We start from the raw sequence: 25,765 nt of genomic DNA on the forward strand, positions 1-25,765 counted from the left end.
TTTTTAACAACTCTCGGTCAATCAAGGGAGTAAACCTAACAAACATAACACATCGATCCATATCATTATTCAAACAATTTATGACCCGTTGATCAGAACTACATCAACGACTCAAAAGCAAAGTATTAACACCACACGGATCACTATCTGCACCGTCCATTCAATCTTATTCTGAAAACACCACTCCCGCTTAAATTTCAAAAATCCCCAAATCTATTCCGCCACTTATATAAACCCTAGCACTCTCATTAATCAATATCAATATCAAATCAAATCATTCCTGCAATTCCTTCAATTTCACTAGCTATTTTCATTTCAATTTCAATTACAAATTCGTCCAGCGATGTCAGGCCGTGGAAAGGGAGGAAAGGGTTTGGGCAAAGGCGGAGCTAAACGACACCGTAAAGTTCTCCGAGACAACATTCAAGGAATCACAAAACCTGCGATCAGGCGATTGGCTAGGAGAGGCGGTGTGAAGAGGATTAGCGGGCTGATTTACGAAGAAACCAGAGGTGTGTTGAAGATATTTTTGGAAAATGTGATTCGTGATGCGGTTACGTATACTGAGCATGCTAGAAGGAAGACTGTAACTGCAATGGATGTTGTTTATGAAGGTATTTCGTATGCCCGAGAGACATATTAAATTAACGTGGCTGACGTGTTATGATCCAAGTCGGGTCATACCCAATAACAAACTTACCGACACCTTATTCGTCTTCGATTTTAACGATTGGTTCGTTGATCAAATACGCGACACTTGAACTTTAAGAAAAATGGTTTTCTGAAATATTACTTGATGTATATATATATATATAAATTATGGATTAATTTATATATATAACAAGAGTTTAAATTATTTATAGGTTAAATAATTTATTTTGTTATGATACATTTTATAAAGTTTTGGTTTTATAAAAATAAATGTACATGACAATTATATATATATGGAAGTATTATAAAGAGTTTTATAAAATCTAATACTTTTATAAAACTTATTTTATAATATGAAAGGGAAGTGGCATAGGGAATGAGATGCACATGCTAGAGATTCCAATCTTTAGTTGCCCATGCTTTTCCATATATCTATAAACATGTTCCTTGACTCAAGGTTACACACACATGCAAGTACACATCAAAATAACAAGCAAAAAAACTGCATTTTTCTCTCTTCTTGTTGCTGTTAGGCCGTGGCCTTTGGAGGTCAAAAGTGGGTTCATTTTCTTCTTTGCAAGCTTGTTATCAAGTGTCAATAAAATCCTAACCAAAGCTAAGGTGTTGGTGCATAAGTTTGGGGTATAATCTCTTGAGGTTTCATACATTTGAAGCTCCATTCAACATCATCATCTTCATCACTTTCAACTAGCTTGGAATAGGTATAACATCTTATTCTTGCTTGTAGTTTGTAAGCTTATTTCACAACTTGATCCTAATTGGGATTTAACTTTAAAAGGTTAAAGATTAACAAGTTCAATTGGTAATATTTTCATGCTTCCGCTTTAATTTGATTCTTAAAAGATTTTAAGTATTATGTAACTTGTTAAATCCCAACAATGGTATCTAGAGCCGAAGTTGTTGAAATATGCTTCGAGATGGTTTTTGAACTCACCATAACTTTGCATTTTATGTACATGCATGATTGTAAAATGCAAAAATTTATGGTTTTGGGTGGGTGTGTATTTTGGGCCGAATTATAGGAGTCCCAAAATGGGTTTTGGGCTCTTTATTTGGTTCAAATTTTGGTTGCATGTTGTTCACAATCCTAGCCTTGACCTTGTGTATGGTTGCATGTATGTTTGGTTGATTTAATTCATTCTTATGGTTTGTAATAATATTTATTCAATTGGTTTGTAATAATATTCATTTGGTTATGTAATTTATTTTATATTTGTAAAATAGATTAGGTTGTATTTTCATTTTCTAGACAAAATGTATTAGGATATATTTTGTAAAATGATGAAGATGATGAAGACTTGAAGAACACATGAAGAAGCATTTGGATGCAAGATTGAGTGGGAGATTTTGAAATCTCTTACTTTGTGTTATAACCCCTTAACCGGTGGCATTTGTTTTCGGCTAAACAAATGCCTACCAAATTGGCTAGATTGTGAACATCTTTGTTTTGCATGCGTGGTTGTTTTGTATGATTATGTGGATTGTATGTTTGTATGCTACAAGTTAATCACACAAGTTAACAACACACTAAAATGGCAATTTAAATTGGTTAAAATTGACATTATTAACGACATGCAAAACGTCAATTTAAATGGTTAAATTAAAACGGCTAAAAGGACATTAATAATCGGTTATTAAGAACATGATAAGGATCATACATATAAAATGGTTTATATCAAAGTAATAAAATTGGCTTTATTACATAACATGAAAATGGATTTTCAAATAAACCATACACTAAATGCATGTTGGTGTATGGTGCAAAAGTTTTCTCAAACTAGAATTAATGAAAACTTAAAATCCCTTATTAACAAGGCAAAACAAGTTAAACGCCATCCTTTTATGGAAACACTTAGACGTATTAGGAAACTCTTGATGGGATAAAGGTCACCTAACCATCATGAGCGAACTAATATGAATAAGGTACACTTCGCATACATGTGGGATAAAGGTCACCTAACCACTTGTATGTTAAGTCTACATGTTTACACAAGTAGGACGACTTGATTTGGGAATCATGAACTTAGGGTCACCGAAGCATGATGAACAAATAGGCGTTGATGGGATAAATATGCCATGCAAAAGGATTGCATGATCCCATAACTTAGAAGTTGCAAAAGGATTGCAATTGTCATATAATGACTACCTAGCTAAATCAAATAACGGGATAAAGGTCACCTAACCGAAATTTGATTTACCGTTGGATTCTAATATTTAATAAGTCAATTAAAATTTAAAAGGGTATTGAATGTTAAATTAAAATCGATACTTAAACGAACTTTGTTAATTTTGTAGATGGCCGCCAATAACAACAACAACATTCCAAACGCACCACTTAACCTAAACCACCTATCATTAAGGTCTCTCTTAGAGAAAGACAAACTTAACCATACCAACTTTATGGATTGGTTCCGCAATCTTCGGATTGTCCTCAAACAAGAGGATAAAATGTATGTGCTTGAGGACCCCATTCCCGATCAACCGGATGAGAATGATGTGGAGGCAATGGCCTCTTACGATAAGTATTGCCACGACTCCCTTCAAGTCTCATGCTTAATGCTTGGGACTATGATACCCGAACTCCAAAAGGATTTCGAGCACCATAGTGCATACGACATGATAACGCAATTGAAGGAGATGTTTCTCCAACAAGCGCGTGTCGAGCGCTTCGAAACGGTTCGGGCGCTACATGCTTGTCGTATGGACGATACCCAATCGGTTTCATCTTATGTACTCAAGATGAAAAGCCTTATCGATCGTGCTAACCGACTTAACCTAAACATATCCAATGAGTTAGCCACCGATCTTATCCTTAACTCCCTATCAAAAAGGTTTGATCAATTTGTAATTAATTACAATATGAATGGGATGGATAAGAGCATAGGTGAGCTTCACGGTATGCTTAGAATGGCGGAAACTAGCATGGGTAAAAGGGCTTTACCCGTGTTAGCAATCGATCAAGGTGGATCCAAAGGTAACGCCTCTAAGCCAAAGGTGGCTAAGAGGAAAGGACCCGCCCATCAAGGCAAAGGGAAGGGGAAGATGGTTACCCCAACCAAGAACAAGGCTAAGAAGCAAAAGGTAGCCGAGAAGGCAAACCCCAAGGAAGACCCATGTTTCGGTTGCGGTGAGATGGGTCATTGGAAACGAAACTGTCCGGTCTACCTTAAGGAGTTGAAGGAGAAGAGGGATGCAGGGCAAACCTCAGGTAATATATATATGGTATATATAGAGCTTAGTATTACTTCTTCTAATACATGGGTATTAGACACTGGATGTGGAACTCACATTTGCAATTCATTGCAGGGGTTCAAAAGAAGTAGCAAGCAAACGGGAACATCGAGTCTCTACATGGGTAATGGAGCCAAAGTGCAAGTGAAGGCTCAAGGAGACTTTGTGTTAAAGCTTCCAAGTGGTTTGGAACTTATTTTGAAAGATGTTTTGTATGCACCCGATTTATGTCGAAACATTATTTCCATTTCCCGTTTGAAACAATGTGGGTTTTATCTTAATTTTGTTAATGATGATATCCATATTTATTTAGATAATGTATTCTATTTCAAGGCTTCACCTTCAAATGGAATTTATGAATTGGTTCACGATGACACATTATCTAGTAGCTCAATGTACCATACAAGCACCAAGAAACTCAAAAGGGATTTGAGTGATTCCTACTTATGGCATTGTCGCCTTGGTCACATAAACAAGAACCGAATGCATACACTTCAAAAGAATGGACTTTTGAAATCAAATGAAATGGATTCGTTTGATGTATGTGAATCTTGTTTACAAGGCAAGATGACTAAAGCACCTTTCAAAGGGACTTATGAAAGGGCTAAAGATTTATTGGGATTAATACATTCGGATGTATGTGGACCCTTTAAACCCATGACTAGGAATGGTGAAAGATACTTTGTTACTTTCATTGATGACTTTAGTCGTTTCGGATATGTCTACTTATTAAGACACAAGGACGAAACGTTTGAAGCATTCAAAGAATATCAAAACGAAGTACAAAATCAACTCAATAGGACAATTAAGGTACTTCGTACCGATAGAGGAGGTGAATACCTAAGCGATGCCTTCCAAGATCATCTTAGGAGTTGTGGGATTATCTCACAACTTACTCCACCCGGAACACCCCAGCTTAATGGAGTTTCTGAAAGGAGGAACCGAACCCTAATGGATATGGTTCGATCTATGATGGCAAGAAGCTCGTTGCCTCTATCATTTTGGGGTTATTGTCTAAGCTCCGCGGCCCGTATTTTAAATATGGCCCCAACCAAGAAAGTGGAACGAACTCCTCACGAGATGTGGTTTGGTAAACCTCCATCTCTATCATACTTAAAGGTATGGGGATGTGAAGCTTATCCTAAGCGTTACGTCCCTAATAAGTTGAATGCTCGATCCACGAAGTGTATCTTCATAGGATATCCCAAGGATGATATGGGATACTATTTCTATGATCCATCCGAGCAGAATGTATTTGTTGCTCGGAAGGCGGAATTCCTTGAAACTAAGTTCCTAATGGAAGGAAATAGTGAAAGGAAGATAGATCTTGAAGAGGTTCAAGATCAAGTAGATGATACACAATTGCTTGACACTAGCACTCAACATGAAAATGTTGATAGTGATCAAATGGATGATCAAAATACACAAGACGTTCGAAGATCTAGTAGGATTAGTAATCCTCCCGAGAGATATGGGTTTCTCGTAGATGGTTGCTATACGGTTGATTTGGATGAACCGACAAACTACGAAGATGCTTTATCAAGGATTGATAAAGATAAATGGCAGGAAGCCATGAACGCCGAGATGCAATCCATGTATGAAAACCAAGTGTGGGAACTTGTTGAGCAACCTCCTAGCTCTAAGCTAATTGATTGCAAATGGCTTTTCAAGAAGAAAACCGACATACATGGAAACTTGGATACATATAAAGCTAGACTTGTAGCAAAAGGTTTCACTCAAACTCAAGGGGTTGATTATGATGAAACTTTCTCGCCAGTGGCAATGCTAAAGTCTATTAGGATATTATTTGCCATTGCTGCTCACTACGACTATGAAATATGGCAAATGGATGTCAAAACCGCTTTCCTAAATGGATATCTTATGGAAGATGTCTATATGGTTCAGCCTGAAGGTTTTGTTGATCCAAAATATCCTAAAAGGGTATGCAAGTTAAAGAAGTCAATCTACGGATTGAAACAAGCATCTAGAATGTGGAATCATCGTTTTAATGAGGAAGCCGAGAAATTTGGCTTCATTAAAAATGGTGATGAAGCTTGTGTATATAAGAAAGCTAGTGGGAGCACTATCATGTTCCTTGTACTATATGTGGATGATATATTATTATTTGGGAATGATATTACCACAATGCAAGGAGTCAAAACTTGGCTAAAGAGTTGCTTCTCCATTAAGGATCTTGGAGATGCACAATACATATTGGGGATAGGGATCTATAGGAATAGATCCAAGAGATTGATAGGTTTAAGTCAAAGTACATACATTGATAAAATCTTGAAAAGATTCAAGATGGAAAACTCTAAGAGAGGTTTGGTACCTATTCAAAAAGGAACCGTTCTCAGTTCATCTCAGTGTCCTACCACGGAAAATGAACAAGAGAGAATGAAGAAAGTCCCATACGCATCTGCTATTGGGTCTATCATGTATGCAATGATATGTACTAGACCGGATGTGTCATGCGCTCTAAGCTTGACAAGTAGATACCAGAACAACCCAGGAAACAGTCATTGGATTGCTGTTAAAAGCATATTGAAATACCTTAGGAGGACTAAGGATATGTTTCTAATATATGGGTCTGGTGAGGAGGAACTCGCTGTAAAAGGTTACGTGGACGCGAGTTTCCAAACTGATCGAGATGACTCTCGATCACAATCCGGTTATGTCTTCATGTTAAATGGTGGTGCGGTCTCTTGGAAGAGTTCGAAACAGGAAGTTGTTGCGTTATCCACTACAGAGTCGGAGTACATTGCCGCCTCATTGGCAGCACAGGAAGCTGCATGGATGAAGAAATTCATCGATGACTTAGGAGTGGTCCCTTCCATTCAGGACCCTCTTGAGATCTTTTGTGACAACGAGGGTGCGATTGCTCAAATCAAGGAACCTCGTGCCCATCAAAAGACTCGTCACATTGAGCGGAGATTCAACTACATAAGGGATGAAGTTGAAAAAGGAAAGATATGTATTCGCAAAGTTCATACAGATCATAATGTTGCGGATCCACTCACGAAGCTTTTACATGGGCCAAAACATGAGGGACATGTTTGTGCATTAGGGCTTCGATATTCTAGTGATTGGATATGATCTATTTTATGTATTGTACCGGAACGAAATTATTCAAACTCATTAATATAACTATGGTGTTAATTTATTTGAGTTATGTTCCTATTTTGCATATTTCATCCATGAATAAGCAATTATTCTAAATTTCCGTAGTCGATCACATTTGTGGGAACAAGTGTGAGGTTTAGACTATTATGAACTTGGATTGGTATACATTCATAGGTTGAATGTGGGGCAAGGTTGCAACCAAGGTTCATAGATATTTGTGGGAAACAAATATTGGAAGACCCGCTCTCAAGAATTACTGTATAGAGCCTTTGTGGTTGATCACATGTAATCTTGAGTAAAGGCGAATATCATTGTATCCTCTGACCTGAGATACATATTGGGTTCGGATATTCACCAAGTACTGTGCCTTGATTCTTTCCTTCGCTATTCTGAAACATGGTAGTACATAAGGAAGAACTCAGGTATATTACAAAGTGTATATCTAGGACGTATGTAGTCAAGATGGAATTTGTCCCTCTTATTCGTTGAGAGTCAGATGTCTAAGGCCTGAAAAGTCAAATCTATAAGAGAGTGATCACTCTGTATCTCTTGGATTTAACATGACATCTAGGATGAAAGGAAATAATGAAAGATTCACCTATTCATATTCGAGATGGGAACTCGAAAGGGATGATGTTATTGAATGGCACAAAGTAATAACATATTAGGGGTGATGGACAGTGTGTTAGGCTGTATCCATCACTTGCATTAATTTCTTATGTTTCTCGTGCAAGTGGGAGATTGAAGGTATTTCGTATGCCCGAGAGACATATTAAATTAACGTGGCTGACGTGTTATGATCCAAGTCGGGTCATACCCAATAACAAACTTACCGACACCTTATTCGTCTTCGATTTTAACGATTGGTTCGTTGATCAAATACGCGACACTTGAACTTTAAGAAAAATGGTTTTCTGAAATATTACTTGATGTATATATATATATATAAATTATGGATTAATTTATATATATAACAAGAGTTTAAATTATTTATAGGTTAAATAATTTATTTTGTTATGATACATTTTATAAAGTTTTGGTTTTATAAAAATAAATGTACATGACAATTATATATATATGGAAGTATTATAAAGAGTTTTATAAAATCTAATACTTTTATAAAACTTATTTTATAATATGAAAGGGAAGTGGCATAGGGAATGAGATGCACATGCTAGAGATTCCAATCTTTAGTTGCCCATGCTTTTCCATATATCTATAAACATGTTCCTTGACTCAAGGTTACACACACATGCAAGTACACATCAAAATAACAAGCAAAAAAACTGCATTTTTCTCTCTTCTTGTTGCTGTTAGGCCGTGGCCTTTGGAGGTCAAAAGTGGGTTCATTTTCTTCTTTGCAAGCTTGTTATCAAGTGTCAATAAAATCCTAACCAAAGCTAAGGTGTTGGTGCATAAGTTTGGGGTATAATCTCTTGAGGTTTCATACATTTGAAGCTCCATTCAACATCATCATCTTCATCACTTTCAACTAGCTTGGAATAGGTATAACATCTTATTCTTGCTTGTAGTTTGTAAGCTTATTTCACAACTTGATCCTAATTGGGATTTAACTTTAAAAGGTTAAAGATTAACAAGTTCAATTGGTAATATTTTCATGCTTCCGCTTTAATTTGATTCTTAAAAGATTTTAAGTATTATGTAACTTGTTAAATCCCAACAGTTTATGCTTTGAAGCGTCAAGGAAGGACTTTATATGGATTCGGCGGTTAATTTTTCTGTTGATTTGGATTCTGTTAGGGTTTATGTTTCTTTGATCGTGTTATTGTAGTTGTGTGATTTCATAAAGTTGTTGTAGATGTATGGTTACTGGATGTATGAGGTGGTATGTTTTATGAATAGATTTAGAGTTTGAAAAATTGGACTTAAATGGATTATGAGTTTGTTGTTATTGCTTTTCTTTTGATTCTAGTATTTTTGTGTTTATTAATTTGGAGTCTTATTTTAATCAATAAATGCGTTGATTTGTGTTTGTTGGACGAATTATTGCTTCTGGGTTGTAATTGCTTAAAGGTAGATTAGTGGGAAGAAAAGACCACGTAGTGGAGCTTAGGAACTTCAAAGTTGAGGGATGGTTAGTTTTTGGTTACGATTGTTGGCTTCTTTCATTAGTAGTGCGTTCGGTCGGTCGTGTTGCTTTGTTAGTTGAGCTTGCTATCTCTTGCTTAGGTTCGTGAATCGTGAGCGTGTTAGCTCGTCTTAATGGCTCTAGCCGTTGTCTTTTTTTATTTATTTATTTAAATGTTTTTGTTTTGGTTTATATAAAAGTTCATAGTTTTTGTTGTTGCTAAAATAGGTGGATTAGTGATTGCAGAAGCCTTATATTTTAAATATTCATCATCATTTGACCGAGGTAGTTCACAACCTAGTCTAAATGAGCTCTCGATTAATATTTTTTTTTCCCGAGCGAAAATGGAACATATCATTAAAAACCTTCATCAAAATGATGAAAGTAAGCGATTACAACATAAAGCTTTCGGCTTAAAAACTACAAAATAACACTACAAATTTAAGCCGAAAGACATAAAATACTGGGATTGGTGTCCCATACATAAAATACAGGGGTCTTCAAACCATAGACCCTCGATCTCCATACCATAAATCGAGCTTGATTGTTGCTTAATGCGAGAAACTAAATGGAAAAACTTAGTGTTCTTGTCAACGAGCTTCAACCATGTTAAACGAGAGTGTAACCTTTTTCTTGATTCCTCCTTTAAAACGAGCTACGTTTTGTTTTGTTTTTGCAGTTAACGAGAACAACAGATTCAGCTGTCAACAGATTCAGCTGTTGATAGATCAGGAAATTTATACAAGTCTTTAATTTGTTTAATGTCCGCCTCGCACTGTTTGAGTCAGTGGCGGATCTAGAAATAATGATTACTGGTTACACAAAATAATTAATAATAATTACACAACAACAACAACAACAATACACAATCCCACGAAAGTGGGGTATGGGGGAGGTGGGTGTAGACAATCGTTCCTCGTACCCTACATTAGAAGGAATTCACTACTCCGCCCGCGGGTATAGAACCCGCGCCTAGATAAGGTCGTCCCTCCCTCTACTCTAGAGCAAAAGAGATTGCTTCCTAAAGGACCTCCGGCCAAAAATGCTCATAAGAACGAAATAGAGAGGGCAAATTATACGCACCTGTAAGAGTTATGTGCGCCTAGCAAGAAGCAACCATACACCGTATAATAATATAACGATAAAAGTCCAGTATAATTTCATAATCGTCACTTTATTCAACTTAATGATAGTTCGAACTGTCAAGCAGTTGTTAGTCGTTATAAAATTTACTTAAAGATTACTAAAATTGTAGTGACTAACAAATTATTATTTTCTTAATATAAAGGATACAACCAAAACAATCAAAATATGTAACAAATTTTACTAATAATAGTAGTGAAAATAAAAGACAAAAAACCTTTCACATCATATCATATAAATAAATCTATGTTTTTATCAACTTGTTTTTCTTAAAAAACACTTAAGTTCTAGATATAATAGTAAAATCTGTTACTGTATAATTTAAGAGTTTATAACTACTTTTAGTGGTCTGACTCTTGGTTATGTACTACTGATATTTAAAGAGAAAGGAGAAAGTAATAAATCTTATTGAAATGAATGGTGCAAAAACTGATTACATTCGATCCTATATTTATACTATAAATTTTACTGTGCCATATTCTATTCCTATGCATGCGTAAGTTCTGTATACAATATTCACATCCACATAGCCACCTTATCTTGACTTTGTGGTATCATAACACTCCTCCTTGGATAACAATTTTATTAGAGTGCAACTAGTACTGTCTCGTTAAAAACCTTGCTAAAGAAAAATCCAGTGGGATAAAAACTTTAGTCAAGGGAAAAAAAGTGCAGTATAGAGTTGACTCCCCCTCAAGTAGACATCGCCGAGTCGTCACATCTTTTGAACTTGCCTCATGCCAATATTGTTGAAAACAGCGGTTGACAGTGCTTTGGTATAAAGATCAGCAGAGTTGTTGATTGAACGTATCTCATTTTAATCTGGTTGTCTTTTACTTGATCTTGAGTATATGAGAAGAATATGAAGTTTTCATCTGAAACTGTATCATCTAAATCTTTTATGTACAAGTTTAGCCCCTGTGATTTGGCTACAGTCTCCTTCATGGTTTGCTCAAACCCTTGTTTCAATTCCTATTCCCTTTTAGTCTTTTCTGAGCCTTACCAACATACCATTCTTTTCCATCAAACTTATGACCGTTATGACCGTCTATGGCTCTGGCGCCTCGTCAGCATTTATATTTTGTTCTGTCACTTTTGATACTCTTCTTTCATTTGTATTATGCAAGCTGCATTATCTTCATATATAGTTGTTGGTGAAGATAGTTGTTGGTCTTATATAGCGTTCTAGTCCACAAGAATCAATAATGATTTGTGTCATTGATCTCAACCAAACACATTTTCGAATAGTTTCATATAATGCAATTACTTCGTCATGATTTGATGATGTTGTAACAAGCGTTTGTTTTTGAGAACGCCATGATATTGCGGTACCCCCATTAAGGAATACATACCGAGTTTGAGATTTATCTTTGTGAGGATTTGATGAATGACCTGCATATACATAATCAACCAAATCTTGTTTTGAAGCGTTAGAATAAAATAATTTTAAATCAGCAGTTCCTCAAGGGTATCAAAATATCTGTTTGATCCCTGATAATGCTAAAAACGAACATATATTTCATAGCATTATCCCTCAAGAAAGACAAGCTTTTAGTTGTGATTGTTCTATTTACAAGTGATATTCGTTTAAATAATAAAAGGTGAAGACAAAAGACAAATTCGACAAATTGAAGACGCAAACGACCAAAAAGCTCAAAACTCAAAGTACAATCAAAGTGGTTCCAATTGTTGATTAGAAACGTCTCAAAATTACAAGAGTACAAGAAGCAAAACGCAAAATACAAGATATTAAATTATACACAAGGACGTTCAAAAATCCGGAACCAGGACTAAAGTCAACTCTCAACGCTCGACGCAACGGACCAAAAATTACAAGTCAACTATGCCTATAAATATAATATAATATATATATAATTATAATAAAATTATATATATATATATTATATATTATAAAATTCCGGCGGCTATACTGTTGCAAAGCTAAATGACAGCTGAAACCGACGGCCATGCGATCGCATGGCCTGGAGGAAGAAATCCCATGCGATCGCATGGCAAGCTGGGACAGGCCTCACCTATAAATCTCGCATGTTTTGGACGTTAAAAACACACCTTTTTCTAATTTCTTTCTCTTATCTAATGTACCAAGTATCACTCCAATTAGTAATCTCAATTTGTAATTTTAATTTTAAGTTAGTGATAATAATAAGGTTGGGTTAGTCGAATGTTTTAAAGTCTTGTAAGTCGGAACTCTGTCCGTGTAACGCTACGCTATTTTTAATCACTGTAAGTTATGGTTAATGTTATTTTTAAATTAATGTCTCGTAGCTAAGTTATTATTATGCTTATTTATGACGAAGTAATTATGATGTTGGGCTAAATATTAAAATTGAGTAATTGGGCTTTGTACCATAATTGGGGTTTGGACAAAAGAACGACACTTGTGAAAATTAGACTATGGGCTATTAATGGGCTTTATATTAACTAAACGATACCTTGTTAATTTAATATATAGACTTATAATTTGACGTATTTATATATAACCACATACGCTTGACTGGGCACGGTGGGCGGAATATCTATAAATACCAATAATTGTTCATTTTACCAGACACGGAACTGGATTAATAGTTAGTAGACTTGTTAAAACGGGGGTGGATTACATTCAAGGGTAATTGGTGTAATTGTTAACAAAGTAGTAAAACCTTGGTTTACACGCAGTCGATAACCTGGTGTATTCATTAAACAAAGTATTAAAACCTTGTTACAATTCGAATCCCCAATTAGTTGGAATATTTGACTTCGGGAATAAGAATAATTTGGCGACGAATTCCGCGTTTTATGATTATGACTGATGGACTATTATGGACAAATCCGTATGGACATATCAAATAATCCAGGACAAAGAACAATTAACCCATGGGAATAAACTAAAAATCAACACGTCAAACATCATGATTACGGAAGTTTAAATAAGCATAATTCTTTTATTTCATATTTAATTGCACTTTTAATTATCGCACTTTCATTTATTGTCATTTTATTTAATTGCATTTTTAATTATCGTACTCTTTAATTGTCGTACTTTTTATTTATCGCACTTTTATTTATCACAATTTCATTATCGTTATTTACTTTACGCTTTAAATTAAGTTATATTTATTTTTAATATTTTACATTAGGTTTTAACTGAGACTAAAGTTTTAAAATCGACAAACCGGTCATTAAACGGTAAAAACCCCCTTTTATAATAATAATATCACTTATATATATATTTATATTTTTATAAATTTAAAACTAATATAGCGTTAAGCTTGTTTAAGTGTATCCCTGTGGAACGAACCGGACTTACTAAAAACTACACTACCGTACGATTAAGTACACTGCCTATAAGTGTTGTAGCAAGGTTTAGGTATATCCATTCTATAAATAAATAAATATCTTGTATAAAATTGTATCATATTTAATAGTATTTCGTTATAAAAATAATACTATTTCCTAGTACACCTCGCACACATCAAGTATTTTTGGCGCCGCTGCTGGGGACAATTCTGCTTAAACGCCGGAAGCGCAACGCTATATAAAAGAAAAAAAAAGGATTTTTATTAAGTTTTAATTAGTTTTGTAAAAATACATTTTTAAATATTAAAATTCAAAAACATAATATATATATATATATATATATATATATATATATATATATATATATATATATATATATTTAAAAGTTTGTTCAAAATTTATAATATATAAAATTATAAAGTAATTTTATTTCTATTTTAGTTTTTAAAATTAAGTTTTTATTTAATTTATATAAATATTTTATATAAATATCAAAAACAGAAAAAAAATAAAATAATTGTAACTAGGAATTGGGCCGAAACCCGTCGAAACCCAACACTGTTTTTAATAAAATATTAAATTGGGCCGAACTGTTTTAGCCCAGTTTTTAATCCGGTAAAATTGCACTCCGCGATCTCGGAGGAGAAAAGGCAGAGAGCTACGAGATCGCGTAGCACACCCTGACACGCCTGGTCAAACCCTAATTCTGCATTAATTACAGAGTATTATTTATTATTATTATTATTAAAACCCTAATTAGGGTTTAATTTTAAATTAATTAGTTTTAGTTTTTATTATTAATTTGTATTTTTAGTTTAAATTAGTTTAATTAATATATAAAATTAATAATTTTATAAAATAAATAATATAAAAATAATATTTTTATAAAAATTGTACTTTTTACAACTTTAAGTTTATTTTTATATTTTGTACCTTTTTATTTGTTTTAGCGTAATATTTGTATTTTTCGCTCGTATTTAGTTTTAAGTCATAGTTTTTGCCATAGTTATTTTTATTTCTAGATTTTTAGGCTTTGCCGTAAAATCCCTTAGGTGCTTTTTCTTTAGACTAAGATTTAGATGCTTTAGAATTTTGCGACGCTGTTCTAAGTTTTTAGTACCTTTTTAAGTTATTTCCATTTGGGATATAGTTTTTCTTTTAAGCTTTAATATTTTTAGAAGCAACTTTTAATTCTTAGTTTTTAATTCCTTTTTAAGTTTCGACGCGCTACTTTCTTATTTTTATTTTTTTTCGACCTTTTATTTTTCGACCTTTTTCGACGCGTTCTTTTTCTTTCTTATTTCTCGACATTCTAGTTTTTAGGACTTAGATTTTTTTCTATTTCTTATCTAAAATTTCTTTAAATTTAAACGAAAAATTATTTTAAGTGGTTAAATTGATAGACATCAAAATTTTCTGGTTCGTAGTAATAGTTGGATTTGTACGTGGACCGGGTTATTGGAGCCAAACAGTGCTCAATTATATTGAGACCAAACGAATCCTGCCCCTCTGCTGCATCTTTTGGCTATTCGAAACGTGGGCAAAATCAGAAAAGTCTATTAATTTGATAACTTATATAATTTTTCTTATTTTTATAACTAATAGGATATTCAGTGAATGCACCGAGCAAAACGTTCACCACCTTTTTTACGTTCACCACCTGTAACTCGATCAAGACATCTAGCAAATATTGTCGCCGTTGATTTTTCTTTAGAATCGTCATCCAGTCGACCAAGTACTCCAATTCAAATTTCCGATAATCCATTTTTTGAACCCGACCTCACAATTGAGAATCCGGAGAATATTCAGGGACGATTCCGAGATCCTGAACCATTAATCTTTCCTCCGGAACCACCAATCATTCAAACGGAGATTGTTGAGGAACTAACCATTAAATCAGAATCCTATAGTGATTCAGATTCAACAAATTCAATCATGGAGAATCTGGAACCTCTAAGTATGGAAGACCGAATGAGAGCTAAACGCACTGCCAAGGTCACGCAATTACTCAACCAGACATTAATGCGCCAGATTATGAAATCAAGGGACAAATCCTACACATGGTAACTAATCAATGCCAATTTAGTGGTGCACCGAAGGAAGATCCAAATGAACATCTTCGTACATTTAATAGGATCTGCACTCTTTTTAAAATTCGAGAAGTTGAGGATGAACAGATATATCTCATGTTATTTCCCTGGACTTTAAAGGGAGAAGCCAAAGATTGGTTAGAATCGTTACCTGAAGGGGCGATTGATAGATGAGATGTTTTAGTTGAAAAATTTCTTAAACAATTCTTTCCGGCATCTAAAGCCGTAAGACTTCAAGGAGAAATTGTTACGTTCACACAGAAGCCAAATGAAACTCTATATGAGGCATGGACAAGATTTGAAAAGTTATTAAGAGGATGTCCGCAACATGGTTTAGACACTTGTCAAATAGTACAAATATTCTACCAAGGATGCGACATCACTACAAGAAAAGACATAGATATAGCAGCTGGTGGTTCCATTATGAAGAAAACAGCAACTGATGCTTACAAAATTATTGATAACACTGCTTCCCACTCACATGAGTGGCACCAAGAAAAAGATATCGTTAGATCATCTAAAGCAGCTAGAGCCGATTCTAGCCATGACTTAGATTCCATTTCAGCAAAGATAGATGCTGTCGAGAGACGAATGGAAAAGATGACTAAAGATATCCACTCAATACGAATTAGTTGTGAGCAGTGTGGAGGACCACATTTGACAAAAGATTGTCTCAGTATTGAATTAACAATGGAACAAAGAGAGAATGTTTCATACATAAACCAAAGGCCTGGAAATAATTATCAGAATAATTATCAACCGCCAAGACCGATCTACAATCAAAACCAGAATTATAACCGAAATGTTCCATACAACAACCAACAAGGTCCAAGTAATCAACAAGTATCCAATAATACTTACAACCAGCAAAGACCTAATTTTCAAAATAAACCACCACAAACCGATGATAAAAAGACAAATTTAGAAGATATGATGTCGAAGCTAGTTGAATCTAAAACTCAATTTTTCACATCTCAGAAACAAACAAATGAACAAAATGCTCAAGCATTTAGAAATCAATAAGCTTCTATTTAAAATTTGGAACAAGAAGTAAGTAACCTAGCAAGGTTAATAGGTGAAAGAAAATTGGAAAGTCTACCTAGTGATACAAATGCTAACCCCCGGAATGAAACAGCTAAAGCTATTACCACGAGAAGTGGTATCACACTTAAACCACCTGAAATGCCTGTAATTTCTGATGAAACTATTCCTACTCCACAAGAATCACAATCTGAGCAAGAAAAAGAAACAGAACCCGTAGTTGAAAAGGTTAATGAAGATAGCACAGTTAAGGCTAAACCTTATGTTAAACCATACCAACCACCACTTCCTTACCCGAGTAAAATGAGAAAAGAGAGACTTGAAGCCGAGCAATCCAAATTCTTGGATATGTTTAAACAGATTAATGTAAATCTTCCTTTCATTGATGTGATATCAGGAATGCCTAGATATGCTAAATTTTTGAAAGATCTAATCACAAATAGAAAGAAAATGGAAGAACTCTCGGCTGTTACTATGAATGCAAATTGTTCTGCAGTACTGTTGAATAAGATACCAAAAAAATTATCAGATCCAGGAAGTTTCACAATTCCATGTTTTCTGGGTAGTCTTAGTTCAATAGAAGCATTGGCAGACTTAGGTGCTAGTATAAATCTAATGCCGTATTCACTATACGCTAAACTAGACCTTGGAGAATTGAAACCAACACGAATAAGCATACAACTAGCCGATCGATCAGTAAAATATCCTAGAGGGATAATGGAGAACATGCTAGTTAAAGTTGGTACTTTAGTATTTCCGGTAGATTTTGTTATTCTAGACATGGAAGAAGATTCTCGAGTTCCTCTCATATTAGGAAGACCATTCTTAAACACGGCCAAAGCAATAATAGACGTGTTTGGTAAGAAATTGACCCTAAGTATAGAGGATGAGAGTGTTACCTTTTCTGTTTGTTAGAACAATGCAACAACTGCAATCTGCAGATGATACATGTTATTATATTCAAACTATAGAATCACATGCAGAATTGTTAGAAGAATTTCCAGAATTACAAGGAACAGGAGACTATTTTTTAGGAGAAGGAACTGAACCAATTGATGAAACTGAAATGTTAGCTACACTTATTGCTAATGGATATAAACCAACAACAGAAGAAATTCAAATGCTAAAAGAAGAAGACAGATATCGATATAAATCATCGATAGAAGAACCACCGACATTAGAGTTAAAGCCACTTCCAAACCATTTGGAATATGCTTATTTACATGGTGAATCTGAATTACCTGTAATAATATCGTCTTCTCTTACTGAAAATGAAAAATCTCAACTCATTTCTGTGTTAAAAGCTCATAAACCAGCTATTGCATGAAAAAATTCATGATATTAAAGGAATAAGTCCTTCGTATTGCACACATAAAATCCTTATGGAAGAAGGTCATAAAACGTATGTGCAACGCCAATGAAGACTAAATCCTAATATGCAAGATGTTGTTAAGAAAGAAATTATTAAACTGCTTGATGCAGGTTTAATTTATCCAATTTCCGATAGTCCATGGGTAAGCCCAGTTCAATGCGTGCCTAAGAAGGGTGGCATGACTGTCATCACAAATGAAAAAAATGAGCTTATTCCTACGAGGACCGTAACATGATGGCGTGTTTGTATTGATTATAGAAAATTAAATGACGCCACCAGAAAAGATCACTTTTCCTTACCTTTTATTGATCAAATGTTGGAAAGATTAGCAGGAAATAGTTACTATTGTTTTCTTGATGGTTTTTTCAGATATTTACAAATTCCAATAGCACCCGAGGACCAAGAGAAAACCACATTCACGTGCCCTTATGGTACTTTTGCTTACAAACGTATGCTATTTGGACTTTGCAACGCCCCTGCAACCTTTCAAAGGTGCATGATGGCGATTTTTCATGACATGATAGAAGAATGCATGGAAGTTTTCATGGATTACTTTTCAGTCTTCGGTGATACATTTGAATCATGTCTAGTTAATCTTGAACGAATGCTTATTAGATGCGAACAATCAAATCTAGTACTTAATTGGGAGAAATGCCATTTCATAGTTAAAGATGACATCGTTCTTGGGCATAAAATCTCAAAGGAAGGAATTGAAGTGGACAGAGCTAAAGTAGATGTAATTGCTAAACTTTCACATCCCACCAATGTTAGATGAGTTAGGAGTTTTCTAGGGCATGCCGGTTTTTACCGACGTTTCATAAAATATTTTTCTAAAATCGCCACTCCTATGAATAAACTCCTAGAAAAGGATGCTCCATTCATCTTTTCAGATGAATGTATCAAATCTTTTAATATACTTAAAGAAAAACTCACTAATGCGCCGATCATGATAACTCCAAATTGGAATCTACCATTTGAACTAATGTGCGATGCAAGTGATTTTGCAATGGGAGCCGTTTTAGGACAAAGGATTGAAAAACGATTTCAACCTATATATTATGCTAGCAAGACGTTATAAGGAGCACAAATGAATTACACAACTACTGAAAAAGAACTCCTTGCTATTGTCTTTGCTTTTGACAAATTTTGTTCATATCTTGTTCTAGCTAAAACGGTGGTCTATACCAACCATTCTGCTCTTATGAAAGGACCCGTTCATATACATTATAAACGATTCACAATAGTTGATTACATCGCGAGGTATTTGACCTCTATATGATACATTTTACAAACATTGCATTCGTTTTTAAAAGACAAACTTTCTTTACAATGAAAGTTGACGGCATGCACACCATTTCATAATACATCCAACTATAATTGGCTTAATAATAATCTTGATGAACTCAATGACTCGAATGCAACGTCTTTCAAAATATGCCATGAATGACTCCAAGTAATATCCTTAAAATGAGCTAATGCACAGCGGAAGATTTCTTTAATACCTGAGAATAAACATGCTTTAAAGTGTCAACCAAAAGGTTGATGAGTTCATAGGTTTATCATAACAATCATTTTAATATATTAATAGACCACAAGATTTCCGTTTATAAATATATGTACACTCGCAAGTGTATAAAAGTATTCTATAAGTTCTAGGCACCCGGTAACAAGCCTTAACGTTCATGTTTTACCCTATGAAGTACACCAGATCAGGTGTGTTTAAAATAACCTCGAAGTACTAAAGCATCCCATAGTCAGGATGGGGTTTGTCAGGCCCAATAGATCTATCTTTAGGATTCGCGCCTACCGTACATAGACAAGTAAACCCACGTAGAATTAGTTTTAGTACTTGTGCCTATTTCGTAAAACATTTATAAAAACAGCGCATGTATTCTCAGTCCCAAAAATATATATAAAAGGGAGCAAATGAAACTCACAATACTGTATTTCGTAGTAAAAATACATATAACGTCATTTAACAAGTGCAAGGTTGGCCTCGGATTCACGAACGTATCAATATTGAGATTCAATATTGCAGGAAAGTATGTAGACGCAACGGAGATGATAAACACTAGATTGACCTCACGAGCATACCCATGAACCATACCCATCACCTCCATAGCTATAACCCATAATTTTCTTAGCTTCGACTCATTCAAAAAAAACTATTTTGAAATCACTCGGACAACACTCCGTCGTAATATTTTATATATACTAATAATATCTTGAAATAATACAGAGCAAATATATATATATATATATATATATATATATATATATATATATATATATATATATATATATATATATATATATATATATATATAAATCGATTGAGAGAGTTTAGAGAAATATATTTTCAAGTTTCTATGAAATAATGAAACCTATTGAATTCTATTTATAATAGATTTTTGAATTATTAAAGTGAATTATTAAAGTATGAATTATTAAAGTGAATTATTAAAGTATGAATTATTAAAGTGAATTATTAAAGTATGAATTATTAAAGTGAATTATTAAAGTATGAATTATTAAAGTGAATTATTAAAGTGAATTATTAAAGTATGAATTATTAAAGTGAATTATTAAAGTTAAAGTAAAGTAAAAGTAAAGTAAAGGTAAAGTTAAAGTATAGTAAAAGTATAAAAACTATGTATGTATAATACGCGTATAAATATATATAATATTAATTTAAATCGTTATATATATTTAATGAAAAAAAATATAAATATCGTTATATTTATTATACTGGTTAAGTAATGAGTTGTCAAAAGTGATTCTAGATATTTATAAAAGTTATATACGTTTTAATAATAAAGTTCTTTTTTAAACTGAAAACGTCTTTGTACGTTTGAAAATAGATTAATAGAATATTATGGAAACCAATTCTCCACTAACTTTTGTCTAACTTTCGTAAATGACACTTTTTGTTTTTATTTATAAATAGCTTTACAAATTATTCTGAATATCGTTAAGAGGAATAGATTTTCTCAAATCATAGTGGACCTCTCAACAGAGACTTGTAATCATAATTCAATGTTTCTGATAATTCAATCATTTAATATATTTTTTTAATTTCGTCAAAAATCATATTGAAACAAATACGTTCGTGTAAAGTATTATACGTTTAATACTTTATTAATATTCTCAAGTTATAATATATATATATATATATATACATATACATATCTATTTATATATAACGGTTCATGAATCGTCGGAATTTGGTCGAGGTTATAATGAATGTATGAACACAGTTTAAAATTCTTGAGATTTAACTTAACAAACTTTTCTTATCGTGTCGGAATAATATAAAGATTAAAGTTTAAATTTGGTCAGAAATTTCCGGGTCGTCACATCTTAGATACCTATTTTTGAAACAAGATGCTAAACCAAGATTAATCAGTTGGATCTTACTCTTACAAGAGTTCGATATTGAAATCCGAGACAAAAAGGGAGCAGAAAATCTCGCCGCTGATCATCTTTCTCGTCTTGAAAATCCCGAATTAGAAGTTCTAAATGAATCGACCATACAAGACAACTTTCCTGATGAATATCTATTGAAGATAGATTATAATAAAATTCCATGATTTGCAGACTATGCAAACTACTTAGTATGTGGATTCCTTGAAAAAGGATTATCGTACCAAAAATGAAAGAAATTATTTAGTGATATAAAACACTATTCCTGGGAAGATCCACATTTGTTTAAAAGTTGTCCCGATGGAATAATACGCCGATGTGTATTTGGAGATGAAGCTAGTCAAATTTTAAACCATTGTCACACAGGACCAACAGGAGGGCATTATGGACCTCAACTAACAGCAAGAAAAGTTTACGATGCTGGATTCTATTGGCCTACAATTTTCAAAGACGCACACCTTCTTTGCAAATCCTGTGATGCTTGTCAAAGGGCCGGAAAAATAAGTCAACGTGATGAAATGCCACAAAATGTCATTCAAGTATGTGAAGTATTTGACATTTGGGGTATTGACTTTATGGGTCCATTTCCAAAATCTCATAATAATCTCTATATTTTCGTTGCCATTGATTATGTATCTAAATGGGCGAAAGCACAAGTTCTCCCGACTAACGATGCACGAGTTGTAGTCAACTTTTTAAAACGTATTTTTGCAAGGTTTGGAACACCGAAAGCTTTAATAAGTGATCGGGGTACTCATTTTTGTAATTATCAACTTGAAAAAGTTCTCAAAAGATATGGAGTGACTCATAAAATCTCCACTGCATATCATCCAAAAATAAGTGGACAAGTTAAAAATACCAACCGAGCTTTAAAACGTATTCTAGAGAAAACCGTAGGATCAAATCCGAAGGAATGGTCCATTAAATTGGAGGATGCACTCTGGGCTTTTAGAACAGCCTACAAAACTCCAATTGGAACCACACCTTTTAGACTCGTTTACAGAAAAAGCATGTCATCTTCCAATAGAAATTGAACACAAAGCATTTTGGGCTTTGAAGACATGTAATCTTGATTTACATGAAGCCGGACGTCTACGATTAAGTCAGCTAAACGAATTAGAATAATTAAGACATGAAGCATACGAAAATTCGTTAATCTATAAGGAAAGAACGAAGAAATGGCATGATAAAAGAATCAGAAGTTCAAAAAAATTCAAAGAAGGAGACAGAGTTCTTCTTTTCAATTCACGATTCAAGCTATTTCCTGGAAAATTGAAATCAAGATGGTCTGGACCATTTATAGTCAAAAGAGTTTTCCCATACGGAACAGTAGAGTTAATAAATTCAAATGGGATTGAATTTAAAGTTAATGGTCACAGAGTTAAACATTACATACATGGTCCGATGGAAGTTGACAATGAAGTCAATCATAATTTCACCACCCAAGAAAACCTTCAAAATGAAAACATAAATATGTTATCAACAACATATGAAAAATCAAAATTGGAAAATAGGGAGGATTCAAATTGGAGTGATGAAGAAGAATTCTTATACAAACCTCCCATTCCAAGAAATGAAAAAAAATGTGAACAAGAAGTTCAAATAGAAGTGAAAGAACCAAGAAAAGAACACCCGAAAAAGGTTTACAAACCAACTCGACTTACTAAAGCAGGAGACCCGGGTGAATTTATCATTTCTTGCTTACTTAATGATGGTGCTGTATATAATGGACTCGCAGATTTAGGAGCAAGTGCAAATATTATGCCTCTTTCCTTATACAAAAGATTAGGTATGGGTAAATTAAAACCAACCAAAATAGGTGTTCAATCATTTGACCTAACCATTAAACACCCGGTTGGAATAACAAATAATTTACTTGTTAACGTGGGAAGTTTGACCTTTGTTGCAAACTTCATAGTGATTAATATGGAGGAAAACCTTGATATTCCTCTAATTTTAGGTCGCCAATTTTTAGCAACCACCGAGGCATTCATTGATGTAAGAGAAGGTAGAATGACACTTAGGGATGGTGATACATTGATCACCTTTGTGAACCGAAAGTTTAGATCTCCACCAACCAAAACTGTTAAACCAATAAAAACGCATAAGTGTGGGGAAGATGAAGAAACACTTAATGATGATCCGATCACAAAGAACCCCGTTGATGATAAGAAATTAGATGAACCCGTTTTTAACAGTTCAATGAAGAAACTTTATAAATGGATTCACGATGCTAAGATTAAGGGAAACTTTAAGTTATGTAACCGATTAAATTCCAATTTATCACTAAAAGAAAAGGCGATGTTAGTTGAATTTGTGAAAGTTACGGAGGAAATCAACAAATGGATTGAAGTAAAAGTCAAAGATATTCAAGTTATTAATGATCCAATTGAAAATAACGTTAATCACAATTTCAACTAAGTGTGGGGAGGTTCGAATCTTTTTAGGGTAATATGTATTTCTGTTAGAGTTAGATTTTCTGTTTTCGTGTAGTTCTCGAGAATGGAATCCGAATGGTCTTTCCCTAGCAGACCCTAAAGAACTAGTCTTCTCCCTCCATTCTGAATTTTTATTTTTTTTAGGTTTTACGAGATGAAGACTTCCTGTGAATTAAACCATGGTCTAATGCTACATGCTTTGATCACTAAACGTAATAATGACACCCTTCCAAGTGAAATAGTATCATTAATCAGCGGTAAATTGGACGGAGTAAGAAAAGAATCCAGAAACGAAAATAATAAGTTACAATTTGGTAAAGGAAAATCAAAATCCGCAGCGAAAAGGAGAGCTCGACACCTTGAAAGATGTCACAAATGCGGAAAATGGTCACACGAAGGAAAATGCTCGACGAATCAGACATATTCCAATACCGAATTTGTTACTTTATGCAGAGACGGACCGTTCATATGTTTAGAAGAAAAAACGTTGAATGCTCGAGGTTACGCCTATGTAGCTATGGAAAACCAATTAGTCCGACTATCTTATGAGTGGGATAGAGCATATCACTAAGAAATCTATTTCACAGGTAAGTATGTACAATTTTCATTTTTATTTTTATTTTTAACCTTTTGATAATAAACGCTAAATCGTTCGCTATAAAGTATTAAATTGGTACTCAATAAAATTAGGTATGCGTGACCGAAATTATTGATATCATACAAAAATTTATTACATCACTGCGAAATTTACCGTTTATTCTTAAGGTATAAATATCTTTAATCAATCAACCCAAAATATTTCAAAAATTCGTCATGAGTTAAACTAGGTTATGAAACCGAAATTACTTTACCGAAAAGAGGGGCGCATATTTTTGATAATATTTGATTGATTAAAGTGGGATAAAAGACCAAAAAGATTTTTAATTTTAATTTTTACCATGTTTTTAAAATTAATATTTAAAAATTAAATTAATATTGTGAACCTTTTTAAAATCAATATATTTCAATTTGTAAATATTTGAAAAATTAATATTTTTAATATAAGTTTGTATGTATAAAAATAAAAATATAATTTAAGTTTGGTGTGAATTTTTAATATGATTTTTTAATTTTATGCATTTTAAATTTAAGTTTGGTGTGAATTTAAAAACAAAAATTTACTTTATTTCGCTAAGTTAAAAATTGATTTCTAAAAATTCGTCGTGAGTTGAAGACTAGGTCGTTGAACCGAAATTGCTCTACCCAAGGGAGGGACGAGAACTTTTATTATCATTATTTTTAATCTTATTGAACTAAAGTATGCCAAAAACATTTAAAAAACCCAAAAATCTTTACTTTTAAAACGCGCTTTGAATTGACAAATTTTAAAATTTTGTCGAGGGACGGACTAGGACATCGATCCGAAACGCCCTCATCCTAAAAAGAAACAAATTTTTAAAATTTTATTAATTATATGTTTAATAAGTTTTAAGGTTTTTATATATAAAAAAAAAAGCCAAAATCACTGTACCCAGACCCCCATGCGATCGCATGGGTTTTGAACTTCAACTCCATGCGATCGCATGGAGCTGGAAAATTGGCCAGGATCAAAAGGCAGTCTGTTCTGCCTCACTCCAAAAAACACACACATATACACAAAAATACTCCCAAATCACCTCTAAAATTCGCCAAAATTCACCGTAATTCGTCAAATTTTTCGCTCTAATCATGAAATTATTCAGAAGTTTATCAAAAAAGGTAAAAATTACACCCCTAAACTCTTAAATTCTCTAATTTTTGTGATAATTACCAATATTTTACCTAATGCAATTTTGTTAATTTCGAGTGTAATTAGTGCTAAATT

At 33.5% G+C, this 25,765-nt stretch overlaps 1 protein-coding gene and 1 non-coding gene across 2 annotated transcripts; one reads left to right on the forward strand and one right to left on the reverse strand.

Moving 5' to 3' along the window:
- The first annotated feature begins 343 nt into the window (after positions 1–343).
- LOC139869212 (histone H4-like) lies at positions 344–8,760 on the forward strand. The gene is made up of 2 exons (XM_071857531.1): positions 344–614; positions 8,711–8,760. The coding sequence occupies exons 1-2, from the start codon at positions 344–346 to the stop codon at positions 8,758–8,760; spliced, it is 321 nt and encodes a 106-aa protein (XP_071713632.1).
- Positions 8,761–15,876: 7,116 nt separating this feature from the next.
- LOC139869778 (small nucleolar RNA R71) lies at positions 15,877–15,983 on the reverse strand. The gene has a single exon (XR_011766358.1). It is a non-coding gene; the product is annotated as a small nucleolar RNA R71 (small nucleolar RNA).
- Between the last annotated feature and the right edge of the window lie 9,782 nt (positions 15,984–25,765).

This window comes from Rutidosis leptorrhynchoides, chromosome 9 (genome assembly GCF_046630445.1).
Source record: "Rutidosis leptorrhynchoides isolate AG116_Rl617_1_P2 chromosome 9, CSIRO_AGI_Rlap_v1, whole genome shotgun sequence".
In the NCBI taxonomy this organism is placed as follows: Eukaryota; Viridiplantae; Streptophyta; class Magnoliopsida; order Asterales; family Asteraceae; genus Rutidosis; species Rutidosis leptorrhynchoides.

Excerpts from the sequence above, each read along its gene's own strand:
- LOC139869212 (XM_071857531.1), top strand. The coding sequence starts at position 344 with ATGTCAGGCCGTGGAAAGGGAGGAAAGGGTTTGGGCAAAGGCGGAGCT. Across the intron at positions 615-8,710 it reads AATGGATGTTGTTTATGAAG|TTTATGCTTTGAAGCGTCAA; the intron begins GTATTTCGTATG and ends AAATCCCAACAG.